The 14,657-nt window shown below is 48.0% G+C and overlaps 1 protein-coding gene across 1 annotated transcript in view; it reads right to left on the reverse strand.

Moving 5' to 3' along the window:
* Positions 1–14,657, reverse strand: part of DHX8 (DEAH-box helicase 8) — a 318,773-nt gene that overhangs the window by 161,079 nt on the left and 143,037 nt on the right. Inside the window, exons 13-14 of the mRNA XM_086924012.1 lie at positions 2,512–2,706; positions 2,000–2,185 (exon numbers count right to left, since the gene is read on the reverse strand). Of these exons, the coding sequence (XP_086780138.1) occupies positions 2,000–2,185; positions 2,512–2,706 (381 nt within the window). The remainder of the gene's footprint in view (positions 1–1,999; positions 2,186–2,511; positions 2,707–14,657) is intronic.

The following is a 14,657-nucleotide window of genomic DNA, read 5'->3' on the forward strand; positions in this document are numbered from 1 at the left end:
GTGGCAAAGTGAGCAAGGGAATCACATCTGAGCATACCCTGCCAGAATGGTGATGGATTAAACCCAGATCAGTTGACTGGGGGTGAGTGTTTGATTTGCTCAAACGCTCCGTCCATCATCCCCTTTTGTATCGCTTTGTTCGCCCTAAGTGTGGCAGGGTATGCTCAGACATGAGTCCCTTGCTCACTTGGCCACTGGATTCAAGATAGCCTGGCTGATGAGGATTATGAATCCGAAACCAGTCCCAGGATGCATGTTTCCGGTCCAGGGAAGACATGGCTTGGCAGTTCGGGCTGGACTGTTCCCGTGAGGCACAGGGTCAGACTGATTTGCATATGGCCATGTCTGAACTGGGGTGGCTGAGTGAGCTAAAGAATGGTGATGGATTAAACCCAGATCAGTTGACTAGGGGTGGGTGTTTCATTTACTCAAACGCTCCCTCCACCATTCCCTTTTGTATCGCTTTGTTCGCCCTAAGTGTGGCAGGGTATGCTCAGACGTGAGTCCCTTGCTCACTTGGCCACTGGATTCAATATAGCCTGGCTGATGAGAATTATGAATCAGAAACCGCTCCCAGGATGCTTGTTTCCGGTCCAGGGAAGACATGGCTTGGCAGTTCGGGCTGGACTGTTCCCATGAGGCATAGGGTCAGACTGATTTGCATACGGCCATGTCTGAACTGGGGTGGCTGAGTGAGCTAAAGAATGGTGATGGATTAAACCCAGATCAATTGACTGGGGGTGAGTGTTTGATTTGCTCAAATGCTCCGTCCATCATCCCCTTTTGTATCGCTTTGTTCGCCCTAAGTATGGCAGGGTATGCTCAGACGTGAGTCCCTTGTTCACTTGGCCACTGGATTCAAGATAGCCTGGCTGATGCTTTATGGTGCCAGATTAGTGAAGAGTAAGTAATGGCACGGACATACAGTTATAAACTTGACAACTTATCAGACAGCTTTCTAATAGAGTACTGCATCCTTCCCCTTTCCATTGAACTATACATTGGAGACTTTGTCTTAATGTCTAATACAGGCAACGGAAAACTGAGCTACAAGAAAAGGAATGATCCCTACAAGATGTTGTGTTTTATTTTTTGATGTTTATTTTTGATATCCAGGTTCAGCTAAGGAAGAGAAGAATCTGCCCTTGTCTCCATTCACAAAGCTGAATGATCAAAACAATGCATGGTTTTTTCCCCCAGAGATTTTGGAATGAGAGATAACTGATGAAAAAGTGGGACAGCAGAGATCAAGCAGACGTTAGAAAAATGATGACCGTTTATAATGTGCTTCATGCTACCAAATTGGCAAAGGAATCTATAGACAATCCCCATGAAATCTTTATTGATATTGAGGATATGCTTTTTGATTAATTTATGTAAGCATTAGTTTTTTAAATTTAGCTGCTCTGGATTTAAGCTGGTCCTGTAACATGATATTTTAACACTAAAAATGTTACTGAAAAGAATACTACTACTGAAAAGGCCAACACTATTTCACTTTCTCATTACCTGACACAAGTGTGCGGTTTCTGTTACAAAGCTGTTCAACTTGCTGTAACACAATAGGTTTCTGAATCATGCACAGTAATCACAAATCCACAAACTATTATAACGCAGTTAACCACCCTTCCTTAGAGGGGGCTAATCATCTTCCAGGTTATAACTGGTAGTGGCCATGTCAGGCAAAAGTAACATGTCAATTGACTTTTTAGGACTGTTTATAACTACAAGAAAGTTAGCTTGGCTAAAAGGAGTGATACATAATTGCTGGTAATAATGGTTGGTGATGGTCACAATGTGCCGATCCTAAAGCAGACTTCTGTAAGAAAAGAGTGCTTCCAGAAAATCCCTTTACAGAAAACATAAAATTCAACCGGCATTAAGCTGCTAGCAACCAGAACAGGAGAAGTACTATATTTAAAAGTCACAGGTGTACAATCCCCAAAGGGAAGAATTCTCTGATGAGGAAAATTGCTGTAAACAAATAACTATTGAGTACCTTTTTCAGCAGTCCAAAGAGCACATCAGTGTGAATTGTCCTCTCATGGGCCTCGTCCAGCATAATGATGGCATACTGGGTCAGGTCAGGGTCGATCAGGCACTCTCTCAGTAACATGCCGTCAGTCATGTACTTTATAACTGTCTCAGGGCTTGTGCAGTCTTCGAATCGAATGGTATAACCAACCTTGAAAACAGAAACAAACAGTGAAGGAGACAGGAAATGAGAAAACAGTTTTCAACAGTCATGCCTCAGAGGTATCTGAAGACAGTTTCTAAAGCAAGCAGTGAGGCATGAGAATGAATGTATGGGCTGTAAAAGAAAAATGTTAAATTTTTTCCTATGAACCAAAAAACAATATACTTTGCCCAAGATCACACAATTTTGGTCAAGAAGTGAAGCTAAGGTCAGAGCCCTGGTCCCCAGATTTAAGGCCAGTCATTCAAACATCACAGCAGAGGTGAAGATACTGAAAAGTCCTTGTGCTATTTTTGCCTTGAAAACAATTGTACCTCTTGTCCTAAGCAGCAACCGTACTCTTCAGACACTCTCTTAGCGACGGACATTGCAGCCACTCGTCTAGGCTGGGTGCAGCCTATTTTCCCTCTGGATGTGTAACCTGCTTCAGCCAGGTACTGCGTAATTTGGGTAGTTTTGCCAGATCCCGTCTCACCAATGACGATGAGTATCTGGTTGTCATGAACAGCCTAAAAAAGCAAAAGTAAGAAAATCAACCAGTGGAAATAAGGTCATATTTTAAAGAAACTTGGTACATGTAATATTTTTATTGAAGCATTTGGGATGGAGCACGAAGGTCTTAGTAGGCTACAATATCAGGATAAACACAGTCATTGGGATGCGGATAACATGGATACCTGCTGTTGTGTATTCATGTTCATATATGTTTTGGCCCTGATTGTTAGAAGTGAAGAATTTACAATACCAGGGAAGGAAAATGCTACTTACCAGTATGCATCTGTCCTTGGCATGTAGAGCTGCAGAGTTGTACACTATGCATAGATCGCCAAGTAGTGTTGGGCCCGGATGTTTGCAGTTTGTTGTTGTCCTGAAAATTCTTTGGAAGTCACGAGATAGGGGACTCCTCCATAGGACCACATTGCGCATGGGCATCGGCTCCATCCCCAGATGTTTTTCACCATTAGGGAAATGATGGACCTTTGCAAGTACAGGAAAGATGCCCGTGTAATTTGTATCTAGACGGCAGACCCGGAAGCTGAGATCGGCCCTGGACCAGGGTTCAATTCCCTGCCTCTGCGGGTCTTGGGCCAAAAAATTCCACGGACTCGATAATTCTCGCTCCGGTGCCTTCTCGACTCACGGGTTCACACTCTGTATCTCTGGGCAATAGCTTGCTTAATCTCCACAACGGCCCCTCGCGGCGGGATGCCTGGCTTTCACCTTGTGGATACCCTGCCGGGGTTATCTCACAGGGGAATACCAGGAAGGGTTCCCTAAGCAAGCGCCGGGAAACCCACTGCGGGTAGCTGTGCGCTATATAAGCTCAAATACATTTACATTTAATATAATACTGGAACAGACAAGGGTAGCCGGGGAGGAGGGTGGGCGTGTACAACTGCAGATCTACATGCCAAGAACAGATGCATACTGGTAAAGTAGCATTTTCCGTTCGAGGCATATGCGCTGCAGATTGTACACTATGCGTAGATTATATAGCAGTACCCACTCTTAGCGGCGACCACCCCTATCTGTTGCAGTAGTTTGGAATAATGTTTTGAGAAGGGCCTGGCCCACATTAGCTTGTTGTTTTGTTTGCACATCTACACAATAGTGTTTTGTGAATGTGTGCAGTGTAGCCCATGTGGCTGCTCTGCAGATATCGTCTAGGGGAATGTTCCCTAAAAATGTCATTGAAGCCCCTATCTTTCTGGTAGAGTGGGCTTTAGGAGGAACAGATAGCGTACGTTTAGCTTTGTGGTAGCAAATCTGTATGCATTTGACAATCCATCTAGCTATTCCAGATTTTGAAATGGGATTGCCCTTGTGTGGTGGTGAGAAAGACACAAAAAGTTGTTTTGTCTTACAAAAGGGTTGTGTTCTTTCTATGTAGTATAGCAACACTCTTTTTACATCTAAAGTGTGAAGAGCTCTTTCTGCTACTGACTGTGGTTGCGAGAAGAAAACAGGCAGTTCCACAGATTGATTGAGATGGAATGGAGAAATGACTTTAGGCAGGAATTTTGTATTGGTACGCAGAACAACCTTATTTTGATGCTTTTGCAAAAAGTGTTCTTGAATGGTTAGTGCTTGTAGTTCACTAACTCTGCGCAGGGAGGTAATAGCTACTAGGAACGCAACCTTCCAGGTGAAAAATTGTAATTCACATTTGTGCAGGGGTTCGAAGGGAGGCCCATTAGCCGTGTGAGAACAACGTTTAAATTCCATACAGGTGAAGGTGGTACTCTGGGAGGAATTATTCTTTTAAGGCCTTCCATAAAGGCTTTAATGGCAAGCACTCTGAACAGAGATAGATGTCTGTTTTGAGGATATGCTGCTATTGCAGCAAGATGTAGTCTAATAGACGTATAGGCTAAGTTACATCTTTGAAGATGCAGTAAGTAGCTTATGGTATGTTGAATAGACACATCTAATGGATTAATGCCGTTCTTATGACAATAAATTACAAATCGTTTCCACTTGGCTGCATAACATGCCCTAGTGGTAGGACGTCTAGCTTCTTTAATGACATTCATGCAGTCTGGAGGAAGGTTCAGATATCCAAATTCTAGGACTTCAGGAGCCAGATCGCAAGGTTGAGCTGAGCTGGGTCCGGGTGTCTGATCTCTCCATGGTTCTGCGTTAAGAGGTGTGGAGACAGGTGCAGTTTTTGGTGTGGTACCACAGACAGTTGTAGCAGTGTGGTGTACCACGGTTGCCTGGCCCACGTTGGAACAACTAGGATGAGGGTCAGAGAATGCTGCTGTAGTTTGTGTACTACTAGTGGCATGAGTGGTAGAGGTGGAAAGCGTAGGCAAATCTGTTTGACCAATTCATCCATATCGCATTGCCTTTGGACAGTGGGTGTGGATATCTGGCGGCGAAGCTTGGGCATTTTGCGTTTTCGTGGGTGGCAAAGAGGTCTATCTGAGTTTGTCTCTACATCTGAAAGAATGGCTGAAGAACTTGCGTATGAAGTTCCCACTCGTGGGTCTGTTGTGTTTGACGACTTAACAGATCCGCAATAGAATTATGTACTCCTGGGACATGTTGGGCTACAAGGAATATGTTCTGAGGTATGGCCCACCTCCATATTTCTTGTGCTAGTTGAGGTAGTTGCAGGGAGTGGTTGCCTCCTTGCTTCTGTATGTGAAATGAAATGAAATGAGAATTTATAAAGCGCGAACTGCCACTCCTAACGGAGTCTCCTGGCGCTATCAACGGCCAGTCAGGTGAAGGACATAAGCCTAAATAAGCTTTTGGCAGCAAGCAACTGATAGAACAAAGATCCACGTCTTTAACTGTTTTCTGAACTGCCCCCCATGTTCGATGGCTCTAAGCTCATTGGGCATGATGTTCCAGGTATTGGCTCCCAAGACGGTCGCTGATCTTCCGCCTCTGGTGACTAGCCTAAATGCTGGTACACTGAGCAGGTTGGCCGTGGTTAACCTTAGTGTTCTTATCGTGGTGTACGGCCTAAATCGTGCTGAAAGATATCCTGGGCCTAAATGACGATGGGCTCTAAATGTTGTCAGTAGAAGTTTGAACAGGACCCTCTTACAGACTGGGAGCCAGTGAAGCGTCTTCAGTGCAGCTGAAGCAGACGCCCTGCGTGGTAGTCCTAAGACCAGTCTGGCCGCTGCTTTCTGGACTACCTGGAGTCTCCTCAGGATGATTTTATTGGTTCCTGCAAGAAGACTATTGCAGTAGTCCAGTCTCGATGATATGAGGGCCACAAGGGTAATCAAATTAAAAAACTTTCTCAAAGTTTATATGAACCCAAAACAGGTCCCGGTCAGTTTCAAAACATGGGGCTTGAAGGAAAGGGCAGAATCGAACCACACGCCTAGGTTTTTGGCCACTTCCACTGTTAATGGCGGAGCTGTGGTGTCGTCTGGCCACCAATCCTTTGGATGAAAGGGATTATCTTTCCCAATTGATAAGATTTCTGTCTTGCTGGTATTGCAACAAAGATGGCTTTCCCTCACCCATTGCAACACAGCCGTCAGACAGACTTTAAAGTTTCCCTCTAAATTAGTAGTGGTCTTATCCAGGGAAAGGATCAATTGGGTATCTTCGGCATACAACGTGATCTCGATCCCATAATTAGAGATCAGAGAGACAAGAGGGGCCATATATACATTAAACAACAGAGGACTCAAAGAAGCCCCCTGCGGCACCCCTGTGGTGATGCCTTGTACAAATGACATGAATGGTCCCAGCGCGATTGATTGTGTCCTGTTAGTCAAGAAAGATGTGATCCATGCCAAGGCCTGATCTGATATGCCACACGTTCTTAGTCTAGTAAGCAAGATTTTATGTGAAATCGAATCAAACGCAGCTGACAAGTCTAGAAGGATCAGGACTGCCTTCTTGCCATCATCCAAAATGAATTTGATAGTATCTGATATCTCAAGTAGCGCGGACTCAGTGGAGTATTTTGGTCGGAAGCCAGATTGGCAGGGATCAAGAGCCTGTTTTTCCTCTAGATACTTAGAAAGCTACTTATATACAATTTTCTATGTAATTTTCCCCCAAATGGGTAAGAGATATAGGTCTATAACTTGTAAGATCTGAGGAGTCGACGTTTGATTTCTTCTTTAAAAGTTTTACTATAGCGAATTTCCATTAGTCTGGGACTGTCCCTGTGGCTAAGGAGGAGTTCACAATCTCATTAATCACTGGGCTAATGATGTCGACTACATGATGTAGGAGCATCGGTGGACAAACATCCAGAGGAGAACCTGATTTACAGGCCAGGATTGCTTCCTTAGTCTGGGAGAGAGTGGCCAGTTCAAAGGTTTGGAGGCCTGCACTGCCATCCCTATTCGAGGTTCCCTGTACCTCCAAAGGCTCCAAGTGGTCGTAGGTCACGAAATTCTTTTGAATGGCCTTAATTTTTTCGTCGAAGTAGATTGCAATGTCTTCACATAACTTTTGGGAGGGGGGAATTTCAGCAGGTACCCCTTAGGGTCAGTGCATGAATTTACAAGTGTGAAAATCTCTTTTTGGTTGTGTTTTGCCTGGTGATTTGATCGTAAAAGTAGGACTTTTTTGCTGACTTGATGGCTGCATGGTATTTTTTCCGGAATTTTTTAAAGATCAGACAATTGGATTCCTCATAACCCTTTCTCCATCTGCGTTCCAACTGCTTGGGTTGCAGGTGGAGTTCTTATAGTTCTTTCGAGAACCAGGGGTCTCCATGGGGTTTCCTTTTACTTAGTCCAGCTGGACGACGGGTTGGAAGCAATTCCTCCCCTATAGACGACATCCAATCGTGGAACCTGCTGGTATCCTCCCCAGGAACCCCTGTGAGAGTAGAAACCTTGTCTTGTGCCACTGTTTGTAGTGAGTTGTTTGTGAGCAAGCGCTGCCACTCTTTCCTGGGAGGCACTGCCACTAACTTCCCTTCTTTATGCTCCTTCCCCGGAATCGGGATATATAGTGGAATGAAGCTGTGGTCGGACCAGATCTGTGGGGATGGCTTTCCAATTTGGAGAGTGCTGAGGTTGGTGCAAACTACATCCAGCGTGTGCCCTGCCCTGTGGGTTGGCCCCTGGACCATTTGTTCCATACCCAACAGCTGCATAGTCTCCACAAAGGGTGAAACCCCATGGCTATCGCTGAGTTCGAAGTGAAAATTGACATCACTGAGGAGTGTAAAGTTGGCATACCTAAGCATAGCCTCACTGAGCGCATCACCGAGGGAATCCAAGAAGGCCTTGCTGTTACCTTGAGGGCAATACACCAGTACCCCAGAGAAGGAGAAGGTGTGAGCAATGCTACAGCAGAAACCCATACGTTCAGCTCCGCTGATACCTGGGAGCGAAAAAACTTTCCAAGGCAAGGTCTTCTTATGCAGTATCGCTACCCCTCCCCCTCTCCCACTTTTCCTGCCACCCTGCATATTGTAAAGTCTGGCGGCAAAGCGACTGCGATATCAGGGTTTGAGTCCTCTTTTAGCCAGGATTCAGTTATACCCAAGAAATCCAGATCATTGTCCACAATCAACTCCCTGACCTTTAGGACACGAAGGCCTAATGAACGTGCATTTATCAGACCACCCTTAATGAGGCTCTGAGGGCCCTCTCCCTTGGCTTCCTCGACTCCCTTCTCCTTAGCCCAGAAGAAAAACTGGGTCTTACATTTAAGGAATGTCAATGGACCTATGATTCTGTCCACATCAAGGGGGTGATCACACTCGTTTTTGGGTTTTAAATCAAGTAGGTGTCTAGCTGAATACCTCCTACCTGGTTCCAAATGTGCAGGGTGGCTGGCGCTGATCGCGTCATGAGCGCGGACGGGCGCAGACGGGCTTGCCGCCAGCGAGCCCGCTGCGCGCGTCCGCTGCGCTTCGACGAGTAGAGCTAGAGACTAGACCATCTCTTACTCAAAGATGGCGCCAAGACTGTCCCATCGGAAGTGAGTGAACAATAGCGTGGCGCTCCCTCCACTCAATCAGCAAACGCTGTGGTGGACCGGGGAGCATATGCTGGAGGCCCTAAAACATTTTGTGAAGCCCCGCTAATGATGGTACCAAACGACCGCCCCTTGTGCCCAACAGAGGAGGAAGATACGTCACAAAGTATGGTAGCAAATTATAAGCCCCCCAAATCAGCCCCAAACAGTTTTAAAATTTGGCTGCAGTGCAAAAAATATAGATAAAACAAACAAGTGCGTTTTTAAAAGTTGAGAGATATGGTTAGCTTGTGCTGGCAGCTGACCTTGTTAAACGCGCGTCCGCTCAGACCCCGCCTTTATATCAGAGACTAGACCGTCTCTGTTGGAAATGGGATCCCCGGCTGGCCAGGGCTTTCGCCAAAGTCAGCCAGAGACCACCACACCCAAGTCAGGGCAAGGGAGTTACACGCCAAGATAACCCCTACTCGCCCTCTAGGTAACGTGGCGCGAGCAGCAAGGCTAAACTTGGAGGCGATGTAAGTTAAGTATTTGCGCACGCACCCCAGCAACAACAACCAAAGGCCCACCACAAAGGAAAACTCCACACAAGGTTATATAAAAATAGCCTTTGTATTATAATAAATATACATCAGATAAAACACACATCTTGTTACACTGTGCCAACAGGCACGGGCGGAATTTACAAGTGATATTTGTACAGGACAGGGCCACTTGGACCACTGTCAAGGGTATCAGCACTTTTAGAAGCAATACTTTCAGAAATAGCACTTTAGAAAGTAAAATCAGTGTAGCACACAATATAAACATAGAGCACACAACCAGTAATCACTGGTAACAGGACCTCACTAGCACCACCTGTACTAGGGAGAAAACAACCACCTACACATCACAATACCTGTAGGGGTGTAGAAACTTAAACACATGATGCACTAACATTCAGAGGTGTAGCAATAACATTGCGCAAAACTTAAATCAGTCACCACCTGTGACAGTCCCTGTGTCCCAATGTCAGGGCCTAAACGTAGCAGTTACGATGAGGCCGGGTCTGAGCCTCGCAGGCTCAAAGAACAAAGGACCTGGCCCCTCGAGTCTCTCGGGACTCGTCAGCCCAAGGGCAGGCACGTTGGAGCGGCCCTCTCCCAACGGGGCCGCTCGAGAAATCAAAAAGAACCCGCCCCCGCACTCACCGGGACTTCACTGGTGCTGCGGGGGGCGGGAAACACTGCCGGCTTCTCCTCTCCGGCAACGCGGGGCTCCTCTCCACTTCGGGGAGCCTCGGGGACGGCCGGCTGCTCCCCTGCGGGGGCGGGACTTCCGGTTCGCCTTTCCCGGCCGCGCTGTGATTGGCCGGGCACACCAACACTTCCGGGTCGCCGCGGGCAGCGCGGCGGCTCGCTTCAGGCAGGCAGGCGGGGTCCCATTATCCGAGGAGTGGGCTCCCTCGTGATAAATTCCAAATATGAAGCGAGGTAGGCACTCGCTATGCGCCGCAATTTCGGGCAGATGCCGGGTGGGCACCGGCTGGGCACACAAAGCGCTAGCAGCGCTAACACGAAGGAAAGGGCGCTCCCAAGCGCCACGGGACTAAAATACAGCGCTCACAGCGCTAGGGGCAAAATCAAGCGCTTCCAAGCGCTAGACAGGCGATTCCAGCGCTCCCCAGCGCTGAAGGGCAGAGAGCAGCGCTCTCAGGCTGCAGGCAAGGAGTCCTCAGTGCTCCCCAGCACTGGAGGACAGGACAAGGCTCCAGCAGGGGCTGGAGGCAGGCAGGGGGGCAAGGCTGGGCCAGAGCCAGCACACTGGGTCTCCAGGCAGGGAGACACCCCAAGTGGCGGTCCTCCTGGCCCCAGCAGCAGCAATAGCCCCCTCTGGCAGGATCCAAAAGCAGAACAACTTCAGTGGGGACACAGCCCCTTCTTATACAGTAAATGTTTTGTCTAAGGGTGCAGGGTGGGGGGGAAACCAGTTGCAGCTGGTTCTGGAGCACTCTTGATGGCCCAACCACCCATTTCATTCACTGGGGAGGCTAGGGTCGTTAGACACACCACAGGGGGGCGGAGCCAGCATTGTGTGGGGAAAACCCAGCCCATCCAGGACACAGGTACACTCCTCCCACACATCACTCATGCTAATCTCCCACTCACCACCGGGCAGACCCATCCAGACTTCCTGGAGCCTGGCATGCCAGCCAGCTCCAGCCAATCACGCTCCAGCACCCTCACTGCACACATATCTCAATGTCCAGAAGTAGCACTTCCCTTCTAGACACATACATGCCGCAGACACCATCTCGCAGCATTCACTCTCACGAGTTTACACATACTAAACTCGAGCCTGCACTCCCCACGCATCAGGAACTACCAGGGTCACACACATTCCCCATGCATTCCTATGGGAGGACAGGCCAGCCATACTACACGCACGCACTTTCACTCTGGGACTCAGGGGAAAGTGCGCAGAGACCCAAAAATCACGGACACAGGGTCACACATAAGCAAAAAGTCTAGGGGTGAACCTGCCCTAAGGGCCAAGTCCAACAGTCTCTTACTCAAAGATGGCGGAAGTGGGTGAAGGAGTAGTTTCTGTCCTGTAACTCCAGTTCTGTAGTAGGGGTATCTCTGTTATAGCCTAATCTAGTGAATAGTCCCGCCCATGTGCGTGGACCCCGGAGCAATCAAAAATAATCTCTTAAGCTGTCAAAACATGCAGAACTGCATTAACACTTAAGAGAGAATTTAAAGACAGATAATGCAGCCTATATCCACAGGCTACACTGTCTAGTACTTCAACTAGAAATTCCACCAAAATCCACAAACAGCACAGCCTATCCGGGGTTTTCTAAGAGAAAAACCTTGCCTATAACAGCAAAACCCTCTGGAATGAGGAAGAAGTGGACAGATAAGCCCCATAGGCTGCCATTATGTGGCTCAGAACAGGATACTGTGCCTTTAAGAGAACTTTCCAGCAGTCTCACAGTATCCCAGAATGCACTGCAGGTCCCTTTTACATTCAGTTCTTTTTGAAGGCGTAACACGCCAGACCTGTAGCATTTCTTACATGAATATCTCTCTCCACCGGGGAGGAGGGCGGGCGCTTATGACTATAACAGAGATACCCCTACTACAGAACTGGAGTTACAGGACAGAAACTACTCCTTCTGTAGTAGGGGATCTCTGTGTATAGTCATAATCTAGTGAATAGAATGGCAAGCCCATCCCCACACCAAAGCGGCGGTGGAGAAAAGAGAAATAACACCACTTCTGTGCGAACAGATTTTGCAGCGAAGACTGCCCAACCTGAGCGTCTGCCCTGGCATCAGTGTCCAGGCAGTAATGTTTAGCAAAGGTACGGACCGACTTCCAAGTGGCCGCCTTGCAGCTTTGCCCCTGGTGGAATGAGCCTTAGGTCTACCCCCCAAGGTCTTATTAGCCTTTCGGTAACACATTTGTATACAGGACACAATCCACCACGAGATGGACTGTTTAGTGGTAGCAAGACACGTCCTGACTGATCCATAATTGATTAACAATTGGTCTGACCTACGAATATCCTTGGTTTTATCCAGATAAAATTTCAACATCCTCCTAACATCCAGGGAATGCAGGGACCTTTCCGCTGGAGAGGAAGGATTCTGAAAAAACGTAGGTAAAGTTATGGTCTGGTTAACATGAAAATCAGATATAATCTTTGGAAGAAATTTAGGGTGAGTACGCATAAAACCTTAGCAGCATGAAATACAGTATAAGGTTCTTGGCAACACAACGCCTGAATTTCACTCACCCTGTGGGCCGATGTAATGGCCAAAAGGAACGCGGCCTTCCAGGACAGGTGCTGCAACGAAGCCTTACGAATAGGTTCAAAAGGCTCCTTCATCAATCTGGACAGCACCACATTCAATTCCCATGAAGGCGAAGGAAGCCGGACAGGAGGGAACACTTTCTTCAAGCCTTCCAAAAAATCTTTGATCACAGGGATCTGAAAGAAGGAAGTCTGTGAAGGGCATTTCCTGTAGGCAGTCAGTGCAGCAAGATGAACCTTAATGGAATGGACATTAAGGCCAGACTGCGCCAGATGTAGAAGATACGGAAGGATGACATCCTCCTTACACGTCGTTGGGTCATAGTTCTTGGACTTGCACCAGATGCAAAACCTCTTCCACTTGTAAGCATAAGAAGTCCTAGTGGAAGGCCTCCTTCAGTATGTCCATGCAATCTTCAGGTAAATTCAAATGGCCATATTGCACTATCTCAGGAGCCATGCCGCCAAACTCAAAGACTAGAGGTTGGGGTGCAACATCTGCCCCCCGAACTTCGTGAAAAGGTCCGGCCTGCACGGCAGCCGTATGTGAGGAAGGAGAGACCGGTGAAGCAGGTCCATGAACCACCACTGCCTGGGCCATTCCGGGGCAATCAGGATCATCCGCGTCCTGGAATGGGACAGCTTGATGAGCACCGTCGGAATCAGGGGAATAGGTGGAAAAGCGTACAGAAAGCTGTTCGACCAGTTGATCCATAACGCATTCCCCAGTTTCCCCGGCTGGTAGTACCTGGAGGCGAAGTCTCGGCATTTGCTGTTTTCGGCAGTGGCGAACAGATCTACGTCTGAAGTCACCCACCTTGCGAAGAATTCTCCTAGTACTTCGACGTTTATGACCCATTCGTGGTTTTCCTGAATCAGTCTGCTCAGTGCGTCTGCCTGAACATTCTGCACACCTAGTAGATGGGTAGCCGTTATCGTCAGTCCTCTGGCCAGAAGCCAGTGCCAGATCGCCTGAGCCTCCTGCGACAGAGTGCGTGATCTCGACCCCCCCTGCTTGTTGAGGTAATATATCGTGGTCGTATGGTCCGTCTGAACAAGCAGAGAGTTGGTCCGGAAGGACGGATGAAAGGCCTTCAGTGCCAAGTGAACAGCTCTGAGCTCCAGGAAATTGATGTGGTACGTGGACTCCGTCGGGGACCACGTCCCTTGAATCTGTAAGTCTTCGGAGTGCGCCCCCCAGCCGTGGAGAGACGCATCCGTCACGATAGTCTGCGTGGGAATGTCCTTGTGGAAGGGAACCCCTCTTAGGAGATTCTCCACGAACACCACCACTTCAGAGACTGAAGAGCATGCAGAGACAGTTGTTTCCTGTCGTCCCAAGATCCTCTCCTCTGATCCCACTGATCCTCCCAGCACTTCTGCAATGGTCTCATGTGCAGCCGTGCGTGTGGTGTGAAGAAGATACAAGAGGCCATCGATCCCAGTAGAGAAGACACTGTCCTCACTGTTGTAGATGGACCGGTCATAAGAGCCTGAGCCTTCCGAAGGAGTGATAATCGTCTCTTCTCCGAAGGAGACACGCTTGCTGACAGCGTATTGATGGAGGCTCCCAAGTACTGTATGCACTGGACCGGAGTCGGGACAGACTTGGACATGTTGGTGTGCAACCCTAACTTGTTCAAGAGAACACATGTCTTCTGGAAGTGCTTTTGAGCTTCTGAGGAGGAGGAGGCCTTGATCAACCAATCGTCCAGGTACGGGTAGACAAACACCTTGCTCTTCCTCAGGTGTGCCGCTACCACCGCCATGCACTTCGAAAATGTTCTGGGCGCAGACTTCAGCCCGAATGGTAATACTGTGTATTGATAATGATTGGCGCCAACTTGGAATCGCAGGAACTTCCTGTGTTTTTGTGCAATGGGCACATGGAAGTACGCATCCTGTAGGTCTATAGCACATAGCCAGTTTCCCTGTTGCAGCTGAGGATAAATCTGATGCAACAACAGCATGCAAAACCTCTCTCTGCGAATCCACTAGTTTGCTTGGGCCTGAACTCGTTCTTGTCTTTCTTGCGAACCAGAAAGAACCGGGAGTACAGACCTCTTCCTCTTTGAGACAGAGGTACGTCTTCTATCGCCCTTTTCCTTAACAGGATATCGGCCTCCGCCTGGAGCTCGCGCAGTTGAAACCGCGAGCTGACCGGTGGAATTGATGGAGGCGGGCTGGTGAACCGAAGACTGTATCCATTGCAAACAATATTCAGCACCCACGTGTCCTGAGT

This window comes from Lissotriton vulgaris, chromosome 5, assembly GCF_964263255.1.
Source record: "Lissotriton vulgaris chromosome 5, aLisVul1.2, whole genome shotgun sequence".
NCBI lineage: Eukaryota > Metazoa > Chordata > Amphibia > Caudata > Salamandridae > Lissotriton > Lissotriton vulgaris.